This window comes from Cariama cristata, unplaced genomic scaffold, assembly GCF_000690535.1.
Source record: "Cariama cristata isolate BGI_N322 unplaced genomic scaffold, ASM69053v1 scaffold14916, whole genome shotgun sequence".
NCBI lineage: Eukaryota > Metazoa > Chordata > Aves > Cariamiformes > Cariamidae > Cariama > Cariama cristata.
In genome coordinates, this window is record NW_009621688.1 from 1 (window position 1) to 22,340 (window position 22,340).

A 22,340-nucleotide genomic window follows, 5' to 3' on the forward strand; every position below is an offset into this window, starting at 1 on the left:
TGGAGAAGGGGCTTGTCGGTACCGTAAAGGTCTCCCGCTCCCGTCAGACTGGGCTTGCTCCTGTGCTGAAAGTTTGGAGAGAATGAAGGAGCTCCTGCGAGGTAATGCCGGGACACCGGCAGCCTCCCGTGCCCTCCCGTGTCCCTCCTTTCAGCACACACGCTGCCATCCTGAACGCGGCTCTGCGTTACCTATCAGCAGGTGAACGTGCTCTTTAGAGCAACTTCAGTCACTTCTCTGGTCCCCGGCAGCACGGGGACGCTGATGTTTATGTTTGCCATTTCCCTGCCGGTATGTGAAGAGTTGTCCTTGGCCTTTTCCCAGAAAAGCTGCCAGTTTTTGCCATCTCTGACTTGAGGTTGCAGCAGAACTGCTGTTCAGCATTTCACAGGAGTAGCCTGAGCCTTGTGGCTCTTCTCGTCTTTCCATCAGCGATGGAAGTTGCACGTCAGTAACGTGGGTTGAAACATAACGACAGCGCAGGTGCCCATTAGCACCAGTTAGGCCGGTGTTTGTGTGTAGGCACCAAATGAATCGCTCCCCTGGAAGCTCTGATTCACCCTCCTTCTGAAAGTTTAATTCCACGTCTGAGGTCAGGGCTTTGTCAAAGAAAACAGCGTTAGCGTTTTTCTCGGTGCCAACTTCTTGCCGTGCCTTGTGCATTAGGGTAACTCATCCTGCAGCATGCAAACGTCGGTCCGGTGCTGCCCTACTGAGAGCAAATTACTTCCTTGTGCCTTTGCACTCCCTTTTGAAGAGCAGCATTAAAAGCAGGAGGGAGGAGCAGAGGGGATGGTCTGCGTCGTGTGTGTGTGAAACTTCAACGTGGCTTCAGCAGGCTGCGAGCACCGGGTGGGCTCTGTCCCCCCTGTCACTAACTCGGGCTGTCCTCTTAACCCCACAGATAATCCGTGTGCAGTCGCCAGAAGGGGTGAAGCGCATCACGGCCACGAAGCGAGAAACGGTGGCGACGTTCCTCAAGAAGGTACCCTGAGGCTCTGCTGCGCCTTCCCCGCTTGCCTGCGGGACGAGGCAGGGCTCCTGCGGCTCAGCCTGCGCCAGGGCTCTCTCTCATGGGAGATACACACTTAACCTCGTTGTGCAAATGTGCTGACGGCAGTGAGGATCGGTGTGCCTTGTGGAAAACGGCGTTTGTATTGGTTTAGCCAAAACCAGTTTTCCCGTTGCTGTTCCAGAGGGAAAATAACAAAATTAAAGGAGAAAACTTACTCAGCTTTTTAGTTGGCGTTTCTTGGGGTGGGAGCTTTCTTGGAGGAGGACGCGTCTTTAGTGTTCTCCTAAAGAAATGGCAGCTGGGGAAGCAGAGGCTGACAGGGACATAAGCAAGCTGTTTGTTAGTCAAAGCCTGCTGCAAGGGACTGGACTTTTCAGGCATGATCCAGTTGAAACTCAGCTGCTTGATTTCTGCTTTGAATATCTCTTGAACGTGCTTTTTGCGTACTGGTTTTCCAGTATGGTTTTGGAGAGAGCGAGGAAGGAATTAAGGCGAGATCTTAAGGCAACGTGAGAGCTTCTGGGGTCTCCTGGGAAAGATTTCCACCCTGGGCTGAGGAGAGCACACTGACTGTTGGGGTTGTCAGATTTGAGTTGGCTGTAGCTTGTTCTTTGGTCTGATGCAACTGCTCCGTGTTTAAAGTTTGCTATTTAAGAGGGAGCAATTCTCTATTTCCTTCCCTCCTGGAACTCTGCTGTAACCTGCAACCCTCAGATTAGGATTTCCTTGCTTCGTAAGTGAAGTACTTTGTGTTCCTGTGCCTGAAGGGCCATTCTTTTAGTCAGGTAGATTTCCTTTCCCCTTGCGAGAGGGAAGGGGAGCAAACTGAAACCTTTTGCTGTTTGTGAGTCATTTGCTTTGTTTGAAGCTTGGGCGCAGACCACAACAGCAATCCCCACCTGACCAAGTGAAAATCCTGATGGATTTCAGGGCTGGGTCAGAGATGCCCGCTGCAGTCTCTGAACAGTCTCACCCAAGGAAAAAAGCGTTGCTTTCGAAATATCTGGAACCTGTGCAAAACAAGCTGCTCAGTTTCAAGGGTTCATATTACCCGAGGCAGTGTGGAACAATCGTGCTTGCAACCACTTACCGTCAGAACAAAAGCATCAGCACTCACTAAAATTGCCTGTTGATCCGGGGAAAATTATGTCCTCTTGCTAAGCTGAATACAAGAAATGTTTGGGTTTCTTTCCTGATACAGGGTTTACTTGAAAGAGAAAAGTTGCAAATTTTACCACGTATGATCTGTGTATATTAATAGCTGTGGATTTTAACACTGAAATGTTAATCCATATGGTGGATTTCGTATTTAGCTAGATAGCTGTAATTAAAGAGGCATCAGATTGCTTCTTCTGTGTTAGCAAGTAACTTAGATTTCCGCTCTGACGACTCCAGAGAAGCTGCAAAAGAAGTGTGCAAGCAATCACATTTCAGGTTGACAAGGGCCTCGATAATCTGCTCTGTCTTTTGTAGCACATCCTAGGTAAAAGTACTAAAAAAGTAAACTCTCAAGTGTGTCCAGGTTAGAATCGAGTTAGCAACTAACTGGAGCTAACTTTTGTTAATGTATTGTGGAATTTGCCCCCCCCCCAAAAAAAAAAAAATTGGTGAGATCTGTGGCCTGACGAGCTAACGTTTAACTCTGGCAGGTGTAACGCAGGAGATGAACTATTTGACAGTCGTGCTTCCATTCAAACAGCAGATCACTCGCTGCGACAAATAGCAGTGAAGCTGACAGTAAAGAAACTGCTTTCCATGACTTTGCTCCTGTGGCAGTCCTGTCTGTGGCTTGTTAGATTTGTCCTGTGTGCAGTCACTGTCTCTGAGCCCTACCAAAGCCACAGGAAGATGTACTTAATAAAAATAAAGGCTATTAACTTAAGAATTTAGGAAGAAACTTGTCGTTTAGAGAAACTTTTAATGCCACTTTTAAACTGATTATGTTTTTAAGTGGCCAAACGTGAAAATTGCTGTTGCTGTGAAGAGGTATTTGAGTGATTAAGAGTAAAGCAGCCTTAAACTGAACTGGTGAGAGGATGGGCAGGAAAAAAAAAAACCTGCCTGGGGACTGTGAGGTGGTTATTGTGAGGGTAAGTTCCATCAGGAGAAAAGAGGCAAATGGAGAAAAACAGAAGGGAGAACAGCAGGAAGAGCTTGAGCGAAACTCATATAGCAGCTGGTGGGTGAGAGCAGAGCTGAGGGCAAAAGATGCTCAGAGGTGAAGATCTGGACTGAGGAATTCTGGTCAGGAGATGAGAATTACTTGGCTGGTGTGCGCTGGCAAGGCTGGAGCAAGAGAGCTGGGATAATGGAGAAGATAGTTTACCCCCTCTAGTCATGACAGCACTTTCCTGGATTTAGATAAAATACTGCATTTGTGTTGTGTGAGCGAGAGACACGTTCTGTTTAAGTTGCTTTTTTTAATAGATTGCTTGTGTTACTAAGTGTTTCTATTTTTCTCAGTTACCCTGCGCTCTTCAGAAACACGGATGAATTCAGCTAAAGTTTTGCAATAGAAGTTCCCTGGACTTAGCGCTTGCTCTGAGCAGCTTTCAGCATCTGACCAGGGGTGTGAGGTATCTTAAACCTTGTCATTCTTCTCTCTCTTTCAGGTTGCAAAAGAATTTGGTTTCAGGAATAATGGGTTTTCTGTCTACACCAATAGAAACAGGACGGGAGAGATCACAGCGTCACAAAACAAATCCCTCAACTTACTGAAAATCAAGTGAGTCCTGAGAGAGAGCGCTGTGGGTGGAGCGGGGCCTTTGTACAACAGAGTGCCTCTTCTCTGAGCTTGCCTGAATGCTTCCCTCTGAACTGGGCAGCGGCAGGCCACATCACATTACAGCAGTCTACACTTTCAGCTCTCCCTCACCAACTACTTGAAGGGCCAAGCTTGATTGACGTGCCGAAATGGGGCTGATCAAATTGACTGCGTGCGAGGCTGTGGCAGCCATTTCCTAGGTCACTTCTTGTGTTGTGTTAGCTTGTTGTGGTGAGGCAGCGACAGGCCTCCTGTTTGTTCCTCTGCCGCCTACAGCAAGCTCCTTCATCCCTGTTTTCACTCACGCTATCCTTTTTTTCTGCATCAGTGCTAGAGTCTGGTAGTCCCCTGTGGGGTAGCCAGGGTTCCTGCCCTCTGTAGCCAGGCGCCTAGGGAGGTCAGAGGTGCCGGATGGTACAATCACTTCATGTTTGGTTGGGGATGTCTGCATTCTGTTCATCTCGAGAATAATGTTAAACTGGTTAAAAATACAAGAGCTGTTACCACCGTGTGCAACTTGTCACTTGAATGTGTCAGTGCTGGCAGCTGCCTTGGGAAGGCTGTGACTTGATGCGCACAGGATCCGCACTAGTCCTTTTCCCTGCTGGAGCTGTTGCTTCTCTCCATAGGCTTCTTTCACCTTTTTCTTCATTTTTTTTTTCCCCTCGGTCTTGTGTCCTGATGAAAACATTTGCATTTGTTGTGCAAATGACCGAAGCAGCAGAAAGAGGTGGCTAATGGAATGGCTTTGAACTGCCACATTTGCTAGTCTCTTTATAGTTTGTGATAAATTACGTGCTCCTCTGTGGTTCGGGAGGTTTGCTACCCAGAAGCAGCTACTGATACCTGTGTGTTGTTTTTCCACACCTATAGGCATGGCGATATGCTGTTTCTTTACCCCTCCAGCCCAGCTGGCTCCTCCTCAGAGTCCATGGACACCTCTATTTCTCAAGGCTTGCGCCCCGTGGGGGCCCCCCAGGTGGTGGAAGATGAGATCGACCAGTATCTGATCAAACAGGATGGGAAGATTTACCGAAATCGAGACCAGCAGCTGTAAGTAGGGGCGGACTTCGTTTCTGCTGATGCATCTGTGCCTCACCAGAACTTGTAACGTCTTGTCTGAAACCAGCAGCCAGGAAGTATGCTATGGGAACTGCCTTCTGAGCCACTGCTCCGTCCCTCACTGCCTTTCAAACGTTCACAAGGGAAAACAGCCTTTGCCATTGTCCTGGAAGGTTAAATTGAGCTCTGGTGAGCCGAGGAAGGAAGCAGATACCAAAATCCCAGGGTCTTTGCCAGGAAGGACTCATTCAGAGTATCTATTGTTCTGATCAAGGTGGCCTCTGCTATTGGACTTGTGATCATATATTTTATGCTCCTATAACATTTGGAGTTCTCTAGATTAAAATGAATACTTTGAATTCTTCCCCAGGATGTCCTGGCAGCTGGTGCGGTGTAGAAATACTGGGTTATGCTCTGTGTGGCATATTGCTTAATAAGCAGGGGCCTGCTGTCTGCAGTAGCTTCTGTTTCATATGGTCTCAATATGTAGCTCCCCATTGTTTGGGTCCCAAGGTGACGGGCGTGCAGGGCCAGGTCTCCGTCTCGCAGGAGAAGCGTGGACAGGGAAACATGCTTTCAGCCAGAGCTGCTGCCTCAGCATTACCCCGCCAGCAGTGGGTAAGCATCAAGGTCGAATTCCTTTTCTAAATCATGGGCAGCTCCTCTGTCAGAGTGGGGACCTGAGCTCCATTGCATTTTTTGGCTGCCGTGTAGTCTCTCCCTGCTTGGGCAGAGTCAACACAATGATGCATTGTTGTCTTCGGCGCTGGGATGGGTGCATGTGGCACCTCACCTAGAATGTCCCAAGCAGGAGAACTTCTGTGTCTTCAGATCCAGCCACTCCTCATAAAGGAAGAACACAGAAGTGAAGGGAATGAGTGGAAGTATCCAATGGCAGACGTGAAAGTGGGACTTGGGTCTCTGCCTGCCTAGTTTTTGGCTTCCTTTCCATCACATGCCTTTCTAACCTTTCTCTGAAACCAGGGAGTCCATTTTGCTGACAGAAATGCAAGAAAGTCTAGCTTTGCCAAATCTCTTAGCTGCAAGAGGCTTAGGTAAACAAAGCAGCTTGTATTTTTTGTAAAAGTAATAATACAATGCTGAGTTAATACCACCGTAAATCTACACCAATGCTGCTAAAACGTCCTCTGTCCGGATGGTTGGGGGTTTTTTTGCTCATCATTAACCACGTTGCAGTTGGGTCCTGGCCTGATGTCTGTCCTGGTTGTGGGCTTGGGGCTGGACCCCTCTGCAAAATAACTTCTGAAAGGGCTTGAGTGAAAATTTTAAAGGCAACCAGGAATTCTTTCTAAAACAGAATAGTTTGCCCTTCCCCATTGTGTTGTCTTCCATATGGTTTATCTTTAGTGCTGCAGCAGCAAGGAAGTTTGGAGAGACATAGCCTTTATGTGGAAAATCCTATCTAACCTTTTCAGGCTGATGATAAATGAGGGAAATGTCACATTATTGAAACAAAGGCAAAATCCACCACTCCGTGGCAAAAACATTGTCTTTAACTTGACCACATTTTTCAAAAGAATAAATGAAGGTATTGTTCTTAGCAGGGAGCCAAAGCACAGTGGTGGATATTTATGGTAAAAAGAGTGTGTCTGGGCTTGTTCCTGTGTTTGTGAGTGCATATCAATCTAAACATGAAGGGATGCTGGCGTTTGGCTGAGTGCATTAGCAGCCTTTAGTGGTCCTTTATGTACATTATCTGCCACAATACTTTGTTAAAAGCAATGCTGCAACTGGATCCCATCCATTTTGTCTTTACAAGAGCCAACACCCATGCTCCTCTCTAGAGGCCTGCCTTTGAAAACTAGTACTGACCTGATGCTGGGGCGGGGGGGGGCATTTTTTTTGTTGTTTTGTTTGGTTTGTTTTTTGGGTTTTTTTTTAAAACGATTGCCTCAAAAGGAGATGTTTTCCCCTCTGTTTTGTAACTTTACCCAGCAGGTCTTTATCTGTCCGATAAACACATGGTTCCCTGTTTGTTCCAGACAATCCTCTAGTGCCTGATAAAGGATGAATGTTTTGGTTGTCTTTTTGTTAAAACCACACAGGCCAGCCTTATGACGTAGGTTTAAAATTCTTTGAATTGAAACGCAACCTCAACGCAGGGTTGTAAAACTTGAGAAGCTGTGATCTGACATCGGTTCACGTGGCTTTTCAGAGAGCAGAGCCGCTGCAGTGACACTGACATTAGGAGGGTTTGATCTTGACCTGGGACTCTCAGATATAACCTGAAACTGTTGCTGTCTCTTTATGTGAAATTATCTTGTGGTGACCCCTCTGTAATATTCCTTAGTGGGCGGAGAGTTGCTCAGAGCTGTATGGTTGTATAGATCTTCCACATTAAAACTTAGTCTAGAGCAACTTTTACAGTCTGACTTTTCCATTATTAAATAAGATTTAACGCTACTTCTCTTTCTCTTTCCGTAGGTGTCGCCACGGCCCCTTGGGTAAATGTGTGCATTGTGTACCGCTGGAGGTAAGAGCCCCAAGAAGGTGCTCTAGAAAGTCACACAAAAGCGTGTCCTCTTGGATTCAGTTTCTTCCAGTATGCACACTTTTCCTCGGAGCGCTGCTCACATAGAGATGGCAGCTCTGAGTCAGAATCCTGCTGTGCACTGTCAAAGATGCCGGCTCGCATCCAGGATCACTAAAGCTCTAGGCCTTTGTGACCCTGGGCTTATTCTGGTTAATGCTGGGTTTCTGCAGTAATGAGTTTAACAGAAAGTGCTTTAGAAAAGCTCCAGTTTTCCTCCCTCTTCACTCTTGCCTGGATCTTCTTGTTTCATCCCTTCTCCCATGGATCCCAGCGCTTCCCAGTTTAACCACGTATTATTCAGGTTGAAGGCAGCTTTAGTAACGCCTACAAATGTGCTGAGCTGTATAATTTATGGCATGAAGCAGTGATCTCTCAGAAGTCACTGCGAGCCAGCATGGCTGTTGCCCTGCTTCCCCACCGTGCGCTCTGGAAGTTCTTTGGCCTTGTTTGAGCAGCTGGGTTTTTTGTTTGTTGTTAGATATTGCAAGCAAAAAGCATTTTGCCTTTGAGGCTCATTCTGATTTGTGGAGCCAATCTGTTATAAAAGTAGGAGGCGATAATAAAACTCGCTGTTGTAAAGCCCCACTGTTTCTGTCACAGTAGTAGCTGCCTTGCAAATGAGCCTAAATTTTCTTGATTGTTTCCACATTGAGAGCCAGTGGGGTTGACTTTAGAACATCCATTTGTTTAGTGATCAATGTATTATCAGACAGGTGTCTGACCTGGCTTTTCTTTGTGTGGTGTTTTTGGCAGCCTTTTGATGAGGATTATTTAAACCATCTGGAACCTCCTGTGAAGCATATGTCGTTCCATGCCTACATCAGGAAGCTGACCGGAGGGGCAGACAAGTAAGAAAATCTCTGTGTTTAAGGGAATCTAGTTGTAGCTTCTTTTTTAAAATACAAATGAAAGTACAGACAGATCTCACCAGAGTAGTGTTGGATACAACTACTGAAGGGCAAATTGAGGAGAAAACAACATGTTAAAAAAAGAAAAGGAAAAAAAAAAAAAAAAAAAATTAAATTTGTTTTTTTTTTTTTTTTTTTTTTTTTTTTTCTGTGGCAATGTAATTGCTTCCAGTAAACACTACTAATGGGGGGAAAAGGCCAGATGGGAGGAAAGAGGTTCCCTAATTATACCAGGCTCCACGCCTGAGTCCCAAACCTTGTGGATAGGCACTGAGACTGTGGTGGACTTGGGGAACTTTTATTCACCAACAGCTTTTCTTATCTACAAATGTGAATAGGACAGAAAGACAAGACTGACATTCCTCAGAGCCTCATTCTGCTCTGTTCCATGCTCCGTGTGTCCTTAGTGAAACCCTTTCTTCTTGTGGTGCCGTAGTTCGCCGCCTGCTAACTGGAAAATAAGGCGTCCTACCCCGTGATGGGGCGGAGGATGCTGTGGTGACACAGGCCAGATAAGTGCTGAGCGGAGAGGAAGCGCTGAAAGAAGTATTTATTTCTCTATGCCTTGCTGTGGCACACGTGTTCAGCGAAGGATCTAAAGTCCCCTTCAGTGATGTCAGGGAACCCACTGTGTTCTGAAATGCAGCTCCTTTAGATAAGTTATGCAGAGGTGTAACCTTCTCCCTCCTGTTCCTGAATGCCATTGGGGTTTTTTTTAGTGTCTTTGTGAGATGCAGCTCAGGTCCGTAATACTTTCATTTGAAGGGAACTTCCCTTTGCAGGAAGCTTTGTGCACATGAAAGGAGCTCTAATTTGCCCTAGCAGTGTAATCTATTACTTCCCATGTGCTGCATAAATTATTTAAGCAGGGTCCCGTGAGTTTTCTGTCTCTGCTCTTGCTCGAATATCTGCTTAGGAGCTGAGTCAGGGACCACATGTCAGCCTCTTGACCTCGCTCGCTAAGCAGACAGGAGAGGTTGCTTGGGGACCACAGGAGCGGAGCATCCCCCAGTGGGAGACTGCAGGGCGCTTTGAGATCCTCTGAAGATGCAAAGTATTGGTGCCACGTTGTCTCCTCTGCCCTGCTTCCTCTGTGATATTGCTAGCCACTTGTTTTTTCTGAGACCCAAAAGCATTTACTGTGATAATAACAGCCTTCTCTTTTCCTTCTTGCAGGGGGAAATTTGTTGCCCTGGAAAACATCAGCTGTAAGATCAAATCGGGCTGCGAAGGGCACCCTCCTTGGCCAGAAGGCATTTGCACAAAGTGTCAGCCAAGTGCCATCACTCTCAACAGACAGGTGAGATGGAGCTTGCAGGAGCCCTTGTGCTTAAAGCTGAGAAGGGACTTGACTTTTATTTTTGGAGAGATGACTTCCAGAACAGCCATCTTGGAGCAAGAAGCCTTTGCGTATTGGCACATGTCGGGGAAATGACTGTTAAGGTCTTCAGTCCTTGCAGAAAAGAACTCCAAAATGTATCTAAAAAAAATTCAGCAGTTTCCTCTTAATGTGGAGGACATCTGAGCTAGCAATGAATCTCCACTCTTTTTCCTCATGGGATCCAAAAGGCCACCCACTTCTTGTTTCCTCTTAAATTTCAGTGTCTTTTTTTAGTTGCAAAGGCTCTTGGAGTAAGGGCCCTAGTAAAGAAGCCAAGCAAATGGGGTAGTGGGGGTGCTCAGCGCTTCCCCATGCTCCAGCCCGTGGTGGGTTCTGCTTGCTGGCAGGGGAGTGGTGCTGAAGGGAGAAGCTGCAGCAGAGGGGAGAGGGAGGGAGCCAGCTTGCTTTCCCTGTCCCTGCTTTGGCAGGATTCAGCTGTAAAGGGGTGGTGTGTGTCCTATGCAGCTGGGAAGGTATTGGTGATAGGCAAAATAAATGGACCTAGTCGAGGATGGCCTGACGCTTGAACTTTGTCAAACAGAAATACAGGCATGTTGACAACATCATGTTTGAGAACCACACAATTGCAGATCGCTTCCTAGACTTCTGGAGGAAGACAGGAAACCAACATCTTGGGTATCTCTATGGCCGGTACACAGAGCACAAAGACATCCCTCTGGGCATCCGGGCGGAGGTTGCTGCCATCTACGAACCCCCACAGGTAAAAACTGGGTGCCATGGCATTGGTAAAAATAATCGGGGAACACGGAAACACTTTTTTCTTTGGGAAACCTCACGTGATATTTCCAACTGCAGCTCCGTAAGGAAAATGGTCCCGTGAAAAAGAGGATGTGATTTATGTCTTTAATGTCATTGTCAGTTATTGCCACTGAAAGAATTTTAAACCCCCGATTTGCTTTGTGTTATTTTTACACTTTCTTTTACATTAACCTGTGCTTAGATGATTTGAAGCTAGAGTGACATCATAACAGTGGATTTCACTTTTCATGTTTCCTCGATTACTGGATTTCCAAGGCTGTGGTACAGAACAGCTTGAAAGCAAATTCTGTACTAGGGAAGAAAAAAAGTTGCGGCCCTTGCTTCAATTTCTTATCAGCTCTCTGGGAAAATTTAAGTAGCTTAATTAGACAAAAATGAAGTATGCTACCTCGATGGCGAGGCCGAGGATGAGATTTGATGCCTTGGAGCAGCCGGAGTCCCCGCTAGATGGTGCACGGCACCGCACAGCACCGCGCTCGGCACGGCACAGTCCTACCGGGAGGCTGCAGCCGGAGCGAGTCCTGCCGAGCCTGGCCTCCCGAGGAACCAAAACACTGAATTCAGTGTCGGAGAGCTGAAAATGGAGATGGCAAATGTGAGAAGCCACTCTGCCCACAACACAAGGCTCAGCTTGAAGCTGAGTTTGCCTACTGGCTTCTTCACTGCTGATCAAAGTCACTTTTCTAAGTGCAGACACTATGTTATACAAACATCGTGGTGGTTTGTCTGTTTTCTTCTTCTTGATGATTTCTGCAGTGTTGCTAGAGTAAAATGCAACAGATTTGTCAGTGGAAAAAGAACAAATGGGTCTTTGGGAGTGTGTGTGTGAGAACAGAATTGCTAGCCTTTTACAAGTTCTTCCCTTTCCCTTCGGAGCAGAGCCGTCCCCTCTGTTGTTTCAGTATCACTCTTAAGCCCCTGCTTTGGAAGTTCATGCACTTCTAGTTGTGCATGGTAAAAGCAAGGAAGCTTTTGCTCTCCTGGTAAGCAGTTTCTGCTGTGCTTCTTGACACGGCATCACCCCACACGAGAAATCTTGCCTCTGAAACGCACCCAGATGGAGTCGTGTTTTCTAGAGCACAGGAGGAAGGCCTGGACGTGGGCTCTTGGATTCACTGGATTTCTGCCTCTCTGCTGCTCAAAGATTCAAACAAACGAAACAGCAGTACAAAACTGGCCGGGTGAACACAGAGCTTTGGAAAAAATTATATAATCTCTCGCCTTTTCCAAAGTGCTCGGAAACAGCAACGGCCTGTTTGTAAATGCCGAGTGTTTCATTCATAAACCCTGACATAGCGCGCAAACTTAGCTGAAGAGCTCCAACAGGATGGGTCTGTGAGTGGAGGAGGTCTCTCGGGTGAAATGGGTCAGTGGTAATGCCGAAGGGGAAACCTAGACCTCTGCTTCCATTCTTTGCCTCGCTCCTGACAATGGCTAAGTGTGCTATGTTTTTTCCTGTTGTCTTACTAGCAAGTTTTTCTTTGCTGCAGATTGGTACACAGAACAGCCTGGAGATCCTGGAAGATCCAAAAGCTGAGGTTGTGGATGAGATCGCTGCAAAGCTTGGACTGAGAAAGGTTAGGATGTTGTCGGATCTCGTGCATCTTTGTATGGCAATGAAGAAAGTCGTCGGCAGTTCTCTTCAGCTCCATGGGGTTACTCAAGACTGTTTGGGCATACCTGAAATCTAGCTTAAGTGTTGGTAGCTCTGATGCTTTTAGGTACGAGAAACAAAACGAGAGCATTTTCCTGAGCACAAGCATCTAGCAGGGCTGTGCAGCTGAAGTCAGCAGTCCTCTGTCATGAATGACATCAAAGGGAGTAGCAAAGAAGCAGAAACACGATTTTCCCTTTATTTCCTCTCAGATAGGAGCCGTTCCTGCTAGCGTCTCCCCGGTGAGTGCTAATTTGGCACAGATGTAGCTGGAGTTGCCTTCTGAGTTTGTTCTTCCTTTTGACAGAATCTGTGCTCCAATTCCAGGAGCAGAGGCTCCTGCTTGTTTTTTATTCTCCTCTGTGGGGTCCTGCCTCTTGATGCTGCTGAGGCAGGCTGCGGCAAGTTAACCTGTGTGTTGGTTTAGAGGTGCAGGTTGCCCAGCAGCTGAGCCTTTGTCCTCTGTTCCCCTCCTGCCTGCAGCCTGCCAGTCATCTAGTCGGGAGGTATGGGTGTTGGGATCCACTGGTTCGCTGACATCTGTCAAACCTGTATTGATACTTTCCGGTTTGGGAAATCTTTTGGTATCGTGTGAATGCCAGGAATGAGATGAACACAAACAAGATTTGACTTGCTAAAGAAAACACAAACCAGAAAAGACTGAGTACAGTAGACTATAAACATCTGTGGTGAGGTCTTTTGTTCTCTGAAGATAAGATCTTTAGCCTTTTGCCAGTGTCTGAAGCAAAGCTTCTGTGTGTGTTATTTATTTCCACACTTTTACGCTGCTTCTCACATCAGATATTTTTAGTCAATATGACTTAACATATAACTTACTGCTGGTTGCAGTTTTTTTGTCTATCTGGGCTCTGCTAGGAATCTGAACCGGCAGCCCTTCCTCTGAAGGGTTAATGCTGTGGGAGCCGGTCACGGGGCGATCGGAGCTGGTTGTAGCACATGTGTGTAGAAGGGTTCACACAGCGGTGTGTGTGTACGCATCTATACTCCTATGTGCAAACAATGCAGAAAGCAATGGATCGGAGCAGACTCTGATTTGGAATGAATCATACTCCAGTGGGAACATATGAGTTTTATCTTAACTAGTGACTGCAGGCTTCAAAATGAGATCATGTGAGGTGCTTTGTCATCTGCTGGCGCTCCCAACGCTGCTTTGCTCTGAATGCTCAATAGGAAATGCTTTTTGCTGTGGGTGGGAGGAGGTAGCGGCTGAGAGGCCTCTTGCAGCCTCCAGATCTTTCCATGAAAAAATATTCCATAGTGAAACATAAAGCTGCAGGTGCCCGGGGCCGGCCAGCTGGCATGCTGCTCCTGGAGATCGGATTCAAATGAGCCCGGCACAGCTGGGAGAGCCATTTCCTTCAGGCAGCGTACAGCAGGGCCGTGCGAGGAGCCAAGAACATCTTGTCCTGCTAGGAGAAAATGTATAAGCTCTCTTCTGGTTTGGGTTTGTTGTTTTGGTTGGGTTTTTTGTTTTGTTTTGTTTTTTTTTTTTTTCTTAAAGCAACTTTCTTCATAACACTTCTTTATAGGTTGGCTGGATATTTACTGATCTGGTCTCTGAAGACACACGAAAAGGGACTGTTCGATACAGCAGAAACAAGGTGAGATTCAAGTGTGCAGCTAATTACAGCCGCTGGTACTGAGGGTTTGTGTAGTCACATAAACGCTGGCTGTGCCAAGCAGAGTAGTGAGCCAGGGCAGCACAGGGCTGGAGGTGATGCTGGGACTGAAATTCCTGTGAAATGGGGTTTTTCAGAAGCTTCTGAAGGAAAAGGAGCTTGAGCTGGAACAGCACTGTTAGGGGTTTGAAGCTGTTTAGATGGTACGCAAAGCTGCCTGCAGTCCTTTAGCCACTCTACTTTAAGAAAATGGTGCTCGTGGTTTAAGAAACTTTAGTAGAGTGGAGGAGATGGGGTAGTGTGAGGTGCAAACTTAGTGAGCAGAAGTGACTTACTCAGAGGATGTTCCAGTGGGCTGGGCTTTGTGAGATATACGTGGCTCAAACTTTGACCTTCTCAGCTTCCCGTAATTCTAAATTCAGTGATATCCGTATTTGGAAAACGAAACCCTGTTTTTAAAAAAAGAGGAGGGGGAAAAAAAAAAAAAAAAGGTGTGTAAAGGTGGGTGGAACCAGAAGTGGGACAGTCCTTCTGGTGAGAGCCAGGCTCAGGGCTGGGGAGCTGACATGTCGCATTCTTTTCCCAGTCTCTGCACCAACTTTCTACGAAAGCATGTTTTACTAGGGTGTTGGTAGTTTTGTTTGGCTGCAGACCAGGGAAATAGGTCTAGGCTACATCACGTTGTCCTTTTTTTTTGACATTTCTGCTCTTCCCTCAGGACACATATTATCTAAGCGCAGAAGAGTGCATCACAGCTGGAAACTTTCAGAACCAGCAGCCCAACATCTGTCGCCTTTCTCCAGATGGTCATTTTGGATCCAAGTTTGTCACAGTTGTGGCTACAGGTATAAACTGGCCTCGGCTTGCACCAGCTCTCTGGGTTACACATGAATTATCTCTTGTTAATAGAAGAATATGCAGCTCTGCCAGAAGTCAGACGTCGTGGTCCCCATCTGTCCTATTTAACAAGGCTTTTGCCTTGCTCTGTCAAGTAAAATACTTTTTCATTCTTTGTGCTATCTTCTCTATGATTATTTACCCTGTCCCCTGCAGGAAACTTAATTGAGACTCAGACCTGGAGCATTCACCTCTCTGATCCAGAAAGCATTTTTTGCCTGCGGCCAGGGGAATAACCGTTGCTCACTTTTCTGTTTCAAATCTTTAAGCTCCAAATTCTGTTGCCTGAAAGTGGCAGTGCAGAACCACGGCAGTCTGGATCCTGAAAGCTACTCTGGCTGGTTCAGCATAAAGGAGGGACTTTTGTCTCCCTAGTGTTGCTGTCAGGGAAACCCTTACGTAGGATGCTGTGCTCTTCCGTGCATGGAAACATTTTTTGTTGGCCTGAATAAAACAGAGAAGCCTGAAAAATGCTTTGCTTTGTCACCTCTGATATTAGCCATTTTCACAGCAAGTCTCCAGAGGCGCTGTGGAAGAGTCTGCACTGCCCGGGCTGCAAGGGGAGATGTTGGCGTGTGCTGGGAGAGTTGTAGTGTTAGAAGTTCAGTCTGCTGTTCTCCACGGGATGACACATGTATTCATTTAAAATTTCCCTGGAGCAGATACGCTGGGGTCTGGGTCTGTTTAACACAATGAGAAAAACGCATGACTTCCAAATAGCATCCAATGTAAAAACTGAAAGTGTGATATTACATTACCTCCTCTGAGCCCAGGTTTTGTAAGTGTTCCCGGAGCCTTTTTCAGTGAGAACGCTCTCTTTAAGTTAACGGGCCCGTGCAATCAGACAGCTGCCCGTACATTCCAGACTGCTAAACGCATCCATCTTTCATTAAAGATAGATGTGTATCTTGCTTGCTCACTTATTTATTTATTTATTTGTGAGGGGTTTTTTCTTTTTTTTTTTTTTTTAAACAAGGTGTTTTACTGAGAAAGCGATGGCTAGCTTTGTTCAGGCCTTCCTTGTGTCTTAGTCTGTTTAATTTCTAAGAGTGTTTGTTCTGGAGCAGTGAGTGATTGAGGTTAGAGATCAAAGGGTAGAAAACGAATATTTCCTCTTTTCTGTTCCAGATAATTTCATTCTCTTCTGTTAAATCGGCCCATCAGGTTTCTATTTAAACACTTGGTTCCTTCCTTTTGTGCTGTGTGAATATATTTGGATAGTTTGCATCAACTTTGCCTTTAAATCCTCTACATGGATTAATTCCTATCCCCTCCTGAATTCCTAGGTTTGGAAATAGTAACGTTTTCCTACCATCTGTCTGTATCTTCTCTTTCCAGTTGTATTTTAATGACATATGACCCGATGTTGCTTACATTATCCAAATTAAAGCGCCAAGCATGTGATCTATCAGTGAGCCAGGGTCTTAATTTCCACTTTCCATGTCAGATTTCCACCAAGCCATCCATTACAGGCTGAGAAAACACTTTTTCTTCTTACGCCTGACATTACTAGGTGACCAACGCTGAATCTGCAGCTCACGGTTCCTTGGAAATTAAACAGGCTCACAGGAGCTCTGTGCCTGGTTTTTGTTTTGAAAGAGAGGAGATTCCTGCAGGGTAGTGGGAGGGCGATGCTATCAGGAGCCTTGCAAAAGGACAGCTTCGCCTCCTTTAAGCTCCTGGCAGAGTGCTCTTGCTGTCACTCCAGGGGTCTGTCCTGTCAGGCTAGCTGTGAAAATGTGTGTTACTAAATAAATGTAGAGCTTGGAGGGGATTCTTGCCTAGAAATACTTCCCATGCAGCAGCACCAGCGGTTTCATCTCGCCATTCTTCACTGTTAGCAAGACCGTTGTGTTTAGTGTTGCTCTCTGAGTCATGCCTCTCTGAGTTACACTGGGCAAATCACTCTCAGCGGGGATTTTTGACCAGCCTCTTCTCTTCCAGGTGGTCCCGACAACCAGGTCCACTTTGAGGGGTACCAGGTTTCGAATCAGTGCATGGCGCTGGTTCGGGATGAGTGTTTGCTGCCCTGCCGAGATGCACCGGAGCTGGGCTATGCCAAGGAGTCCAGCAGTGAGCAGTATGTGCCTGATGTGTTCTATAAGGTAAGGGCTGTGTGCCTGGGGGCGGGGGGAGCTGCAAAAATGGTTTTGCTGCGTGTCTGGAAACCAGTATGGCCAGCTCGGGAAAGGATGTCTTTGAGGTCTGAACTATTTTCAGTAGTAACCATTCACCACATGTCCACAAAGTAATTGCATAAGCTCCATTTCCCCCTCGTAAACGTGCTGTTATGGTTTTCAGTGCAGCAGTAGCCATTGGCTATCCAGCTTCTAAATGAGCTCTGCAGCAATCCACCGAGAGCCCGTAGCAAGTGCTCTAAATTCACCTCCTCTTCCGTATTTGTTGGCAGTATTTGCCATGCTTCTCTGTTGATTTTAATCCCCAGCTGAGTTCAGCTTCCTCTGCTGCACAGCCATATGATGTGTGCTAGCACACACGGTGCAGTGAAAGCGGTGGGTTCCTTATGCAGTGCCAGGGATTCACTCATGTGTGACACGCTTACAGGCACCAACTGGGCAGCAGATGCAGCAAAAGGTAGTGCAGCGAGAGGAGACAGCCTTGTGCATGCTTCTCCGCAACAAAAGGAAGGTGCGAAGGTTTTTGGAGCGAGGGCAGGACCAGGGTGTGCCCCTGGCTTTCCTCTCTAGTACTGGGGTTACTGCCTGTGCCCAGGTCCTGTTCTTGAGTCAGACAGTAAGCTCCAAAAACTGGTCCTGAGGAGCAGCAGGAGGGGAATATCTGCATCCAGAGCGGATCCAAAATACTCTTACTTGAAGCGTTGTACAAGAGCACTGCTGGTAACCTGTCTGCTGCAATTTTCATACAGCTTGTTAGTGATGAATGGACTGTCATTATTCCCTTGACAGTTGTTTCTGGAGCTCTTCAGCCCCCCCTCTATCTGCAGGGCTGAGTTAGGAACTGGGGGACAGGATCTCTGTGGAGGCTAATAGCACTGCTTCTCAGACGTGTGTATGTTGGTGCCCTGTGAGCAAGGACAGAGGAATTAATTAATGGCACTGCTTGCCAGCTAATTAGCCATCCATCACCCAAGTTAGTTATCTCATTCTTGTCTGTGTCTGATATTCACAGCCCACTAAACCTGCAGCCCTCCTGCCGCCTGTATTAAAGTTGTCCATTAAGGAGCATAGGATAAGCAAAGCTACCTTCATTTGGGAGGACTGAAATGAGCATATTGTGCACCAGCAACAGAAATGGTGCTGGTCAAAATGCTCTTCTGTGCCCTGAACCTGAGACCGGGAAGTGCTGGCCTGGGTGAATTGGCCTGTGAGACTCCATCTTCCTCCTCCACTCCTTAATGCTGAACTGCTGGCTTGTCTTGACACCACCTGAAAATGAGGAACACCTCTTGGCTAAATTCAGTGCTTGAGAGAAAAGGTAGATGGAATCCGTGCCTTTTTCCTCAGTACGCAGACGGCCTGCTCTTAGGAGCTGATAAGCCAGGTCCGATTTAGATACAGGGGAGCTTGATTGTGCAAGGGTTGGCCCTGAATGCGGAGATGAGATCATCTCCTGGCGTGCTGCAGTCCTGCTCCGGAGGAGCCCGTGCTGTGCCACAGTCGGGGTGCAGCCTTGCAGGAGGTCCCGTAGGTCTGTGTCCCACATGTGGGCCACCCTGGGTGCTTGGAGTAGCAGGAAGGCAGTGGGTGTTCCCATAAGGTCTTCACTCCTGTTCGTAATCTGAAGCAGGGAGATAAACAAAATGCTAACTGATGGCTCCAGCCTTCTGTGGAAATTTCCATGAACCACTGATTCACTGGGTCGGGCTGCAGCTTATTTCATATGTTTTATAACTTCTATCCGTAATTGCCTTTTTCGTGATGTGCTCAAGGAAGGCTTGAGGACTGCTCTGGCGGGTGTAATTGTCCTTCAGCCTTAAACGTGTTTGGCTGTAGGATCTCTTAATTTTTTTGGAATGTTCTTAAATCAATGGAAAGCTTAGTCACGCCTGGCTTTGAAAACCTTTAGGGTCTCATTAAATGTGCAAGGCTTGAGGTCAGAGACACTACCTCATAGTTACTGGGTTGGTGACAACAATGGTGTCAAAGCGTTGGTTAAATACAGTATGAGAAGCAGGAGTCCACTGCTTGGCCTCGCGGCAGAGGACAGCTGCTTTGTGGTCCAGCACCCTGGTCCCCCTTTCTCTGCTGAAACTGCAGGGACTGAGCAGCTTTGTCCCCAGTCCTCGATGTGGGGATTCCCGTCTGTGCTCCCCACCCCTCCAGCTAGCTTTGGGTGGGCAGCTGCACTTTTGAGTAGTTGCTGCATTTCGTCTCGGACTGAGAAGCTATCACTGGTAGAGAGAAAAGTCCCTGTAAATATTTCTATGTAATATGCAAGTATTCATTTGAAAAGCCCTTTAGGATGAAAGGAGCGATACCAATTTATTCTAATTGAATGTGAACCAGAAGGCCAATGTTTGTGTAGTATGGATGTATTTATAGAATAACTATGCATCCAGATGCAAGGCAAAATCTATTGAACTCTTGTATCTGTCTACGGCAGATTAATGCAGTAGATTCACCTTTGGCTTTACGAATAGGAAAAGGTGCTGCTGTCTGCATGTCTAGTGAAGTGTAAGCCAACGACTGTACTTTAGTCCTGTTCTTCAGAGATGTCTCGTACCTCCTCTCGCAGTAGGTGTTGCTATTTCAGCAATGACCACTAAAAAATGCTTCTGGATTGGGAATGCTGCAGGTGCAAGAAGGGAGTGAGGACCCGTGCCACAGGCAGGAGAGCTGCAGCTTTGGGGACTTTGCTGCACAGGTGAAGAGGTGCCTGGAAAGAGAGGTCTTTGGTCAGCGAGCTGTTTTTCTGCGGTTTGCACTACGTTTTGGGTTTGTGGAGTGGGAGCAGGGACTACCGTGTCCCCTGGGGCTGCAGCTGTTCCTGCCTGACCGTGACTCACCTCGATGGTGTGTTAGCATAGATGGGCTGTTCTTCCATGGAAATGGGAAAACTGATGGCACTAGTGTTGTCCTCCCTCAGGAGGCGAGGCGTTTTTCCTGAGCCTCTAGCCTTGTGATTTCTGTATTTCTTTACCATTCTCTTTATGTTGGCCACTAGCCCTGCTGCTTAGAGGAACCACCCCAGTGGAACTGGCAGTGTGCACTTTCTACATGCAGCCGTTGCTTTCCTGGCTCACGAAGGCTGGAGTTGTGCTCTAGCGTGAAAGTCGAGGGCTTTGGGGACCATGAGTACAAGTTACTTTCCTCAGATGCCTCCCCAGGTAAGATTAGCCAGAAGGAAGAAAACATACCCCTTGGCCTCTGGGGTTGTCTGTGAAGCATCACAGCACAGTGCAGTTTCCAATTCGAATGTTGCACAACCGGCACGTGCTTCTTTGCGAGTTCAGTGCAACAAAACTCATGCAACAAAACTCATGAAGAAGTCACTCTTGTCAAGACACAGACACACAAGTCGGGGTAACTGCTCTCTCTGTGAGCAAAGACAGCGATGTTGCAATGGCCGCTTTACCCTGTTTCTCAGCTGCGTGAGGGAGAGCCCATCTGAACATGACATACGGGCATTTTTCCATTCCCTGTCTTCTGCCCTCGAGCAGTCGTCTTTGTCCATCTGGTTCTAGAAAATAACCATATTGATTTTGATTTCACTAAGAATGTACCTTCCAGACTGTGGGTTGATTATTCAGAGCTGAAGCTGCTTGCAAGTGGTGCTCCGTGCCCCTGCCGGGTGTGATCCCTCCTGTTGGGCTGCTTACACCCCGTGCCTGCTGTCCGCCTGCTCCCAGCTCCCTGCGGGCAGTCTGCTGAGCCTGTAACTCTGCACTGCTGCCGCGTTGCCTAACTGCTCCCCACAGACCTGCGTGCTCAGCTCCACCATTAACTTCATGGGCATCTCAACCTCCCACCAAATGGGGGAAAGAGATTGCTGTGTTTTACAGACCCTTTGAAACGCTTGAATAATTGGATTTTGGGGCTGGCTGGCTTTGTCTCTTATCACAGGTATTTGTGTCAGCTTAGTGCAAACATGAAGATGTCATCCTTGCAATGAATTGCATTTTACAGCTGCCTTAATATTCCCCCAGAGTTTCTTTGGGATGGTGTAAGATGAAAGCCCTTTACAATGGCACCAGTGTTGTGAACGAGCCCTTTGCCCTCGTAGAGTCCTGCATGTGCTTTGTGCATTTACAACGTCTGGGACAGTGGCTGAGCCTTGGCTTGTCATCTGTTAAGTGTGATCGCATCTGGCCCTGGGAGACCCCGGAGCCAGGGCACTGCTTTTATTAGAGCCAAACGGGACCTCTGAGGCAGGCTGTCCCCAGTGTGGCACACGTTGCTTCCGCCCATTCACTTTGAAATCCTCTTCCCAGGGAAGACACGATAGCCAGGCTGCGTGGAGCCTTCTGCGGGGAGTTTTCACTAGCAGCGAAGGACTTCCCCCAGCTGGCCTCCTACCAACAGTTCGTGTTGGACTGGAAAAGCCTTCTTAGCCTTAAATGTCCCAGCTGCTCTGGGGAGGAGGATGCTTGATTAGCTCATGAGGAGTCTCCTGAGAAGAGTTTCAACTCTCACTGACCTATCGCTCACTCTTAGAAAAGTCGCTTCATTTCTGTGTGTCAGCTGCTCTATCTGGGCAAGGGGGCAGGACTGCCCGGTAAAGCTCTTGGAAATCAGCAGAGGGAAGAGCAAGGCTGGGCTTTATTAACTTACAGAAAGGACAGACAGCTGCTCAGCTCCACGGTACCTTCAGCAGAGTGAACCCGTGGGAAGACTAACGGCATGGGATGCTAACGGCTCTCCAGCCGTGGGACGTGGAGCCGGAGCCTCCCTCCTGGCTGACAGCCGCCCAGGCTCCTCACTTGACTGCTCCCCTCACCCTCGATCGAAAATCCCAAGGCCACCCAGAAGCCTTTCCTGCTGCAGCCGTCCTGCAGTGCTGCAGAGGTGTGCGATGCGGCCGGCTGCGTTCCCTGCGGCTGCACCCATCCTTTCCCCTGTTTGACGTCCTCCGTTTGCAGCTTCTGCCTCCAAACAGTGCTCTGAAAGGCTCTAATCGCAGTGCCTGATGCAATCTCCAGTTTGCTCCTGTCTTCAGCCTGATTCATTGTCCAGATCCTCCAGGCCTTGCGGTTTGACTTTTGTCCAGGAGCCAAATATTTGCACCTTCTTTAACCTCTTCCTGGACTCCCTTCGGAGTGGTTGCCACTGGGCGTTCATGGCTTTGGGGGGCTCGGGCTCCGGGAGCTGCAGCAATAACGTGCCGAGAGGCGCTGCTGGGGCCCTGGTGACTGCTGAGCTCAGGATGAAGATGTCTTTCTCCCAGCAATTCTCCCAGCTTGACGTTTGTTAAGGCCTTTAAAACATAATTGCCTAATAAAATGGTGCATGGGGGTTGGAGAAGAGTGCCGGTGTTGGGGGGGGCCTTTTCTGTCTGGGGAGGGGCAGGGTCGGGACATGACGGGACCTGTCCTCGACTAAGTGGAAGCGAGGTTCCAGTTTGGTAGTCACAGTCTAGTGTGTGTCTTGAAGGCCTCAGCAGCATGACATTAAAAAGAAGGCATTTAACATGGAAATCCCCGGAGGCGGAGATTAAAGCGAACAGGTGCTGGAAAAATGTTTCTGCGTATTAGAACTTAATTAGAT

The 22,340-nt window shown here is 47.5% G+C and overlaps 1 protein-coding gene across 1 annotated transcript in view; it reads left to right on the forward strand.

Annotated features, from left to right (window-relative positions):
• Positions 1-904: 904 nt before the first annotated feature.
• The window catches only part of NPLOC4 (nuclear protein localization 4 homolog (S. cerevisiae)), a gene marked incomplete at both ends in the record, with an annotated part of 27,935 nt that continues 6,499 nt past the window's right edge, over positions 905-22,340 (forward strand). The window contains 11 exons of the mRNA XM_009702080.1: positions 905-985; positions 3,628-3,740; positions 4,653-4,832; positions 7,287-7,335; positions 8,149-8,243; positions 9,480-9,603; positions 10,226-10,405; positions 11,955-12,041; positions 13,669-13,740; positions 14,477-14,603; positions 16,600-16,760. Coding sequence (XP_009700382.1) covers positions 905-985; positions 3,628-3,740; positions 4,653-4,832; positions 7,287-7,335; positions 8,149-8,243; positions 9,480-9,603; positions 10,226-10,405; positions 11,955-12,041; positions 13,669-13,740; positions 14,477-14,603; positions 16,600-16,760 — 1,269 coding nt within the window. The remainder of the gene's footprint in view (positions 986-3,627; positions 3,741-4,652; positions 4,833-7,286; positions 7,336-8,148; positions 8,244-9,479; positions 9,604-10,225; positions 10,406-11,954; positions 12,042-13,668; positions 13,741-14,476; positions 14,604-16,599; positions 16,761-22,340) is intronic.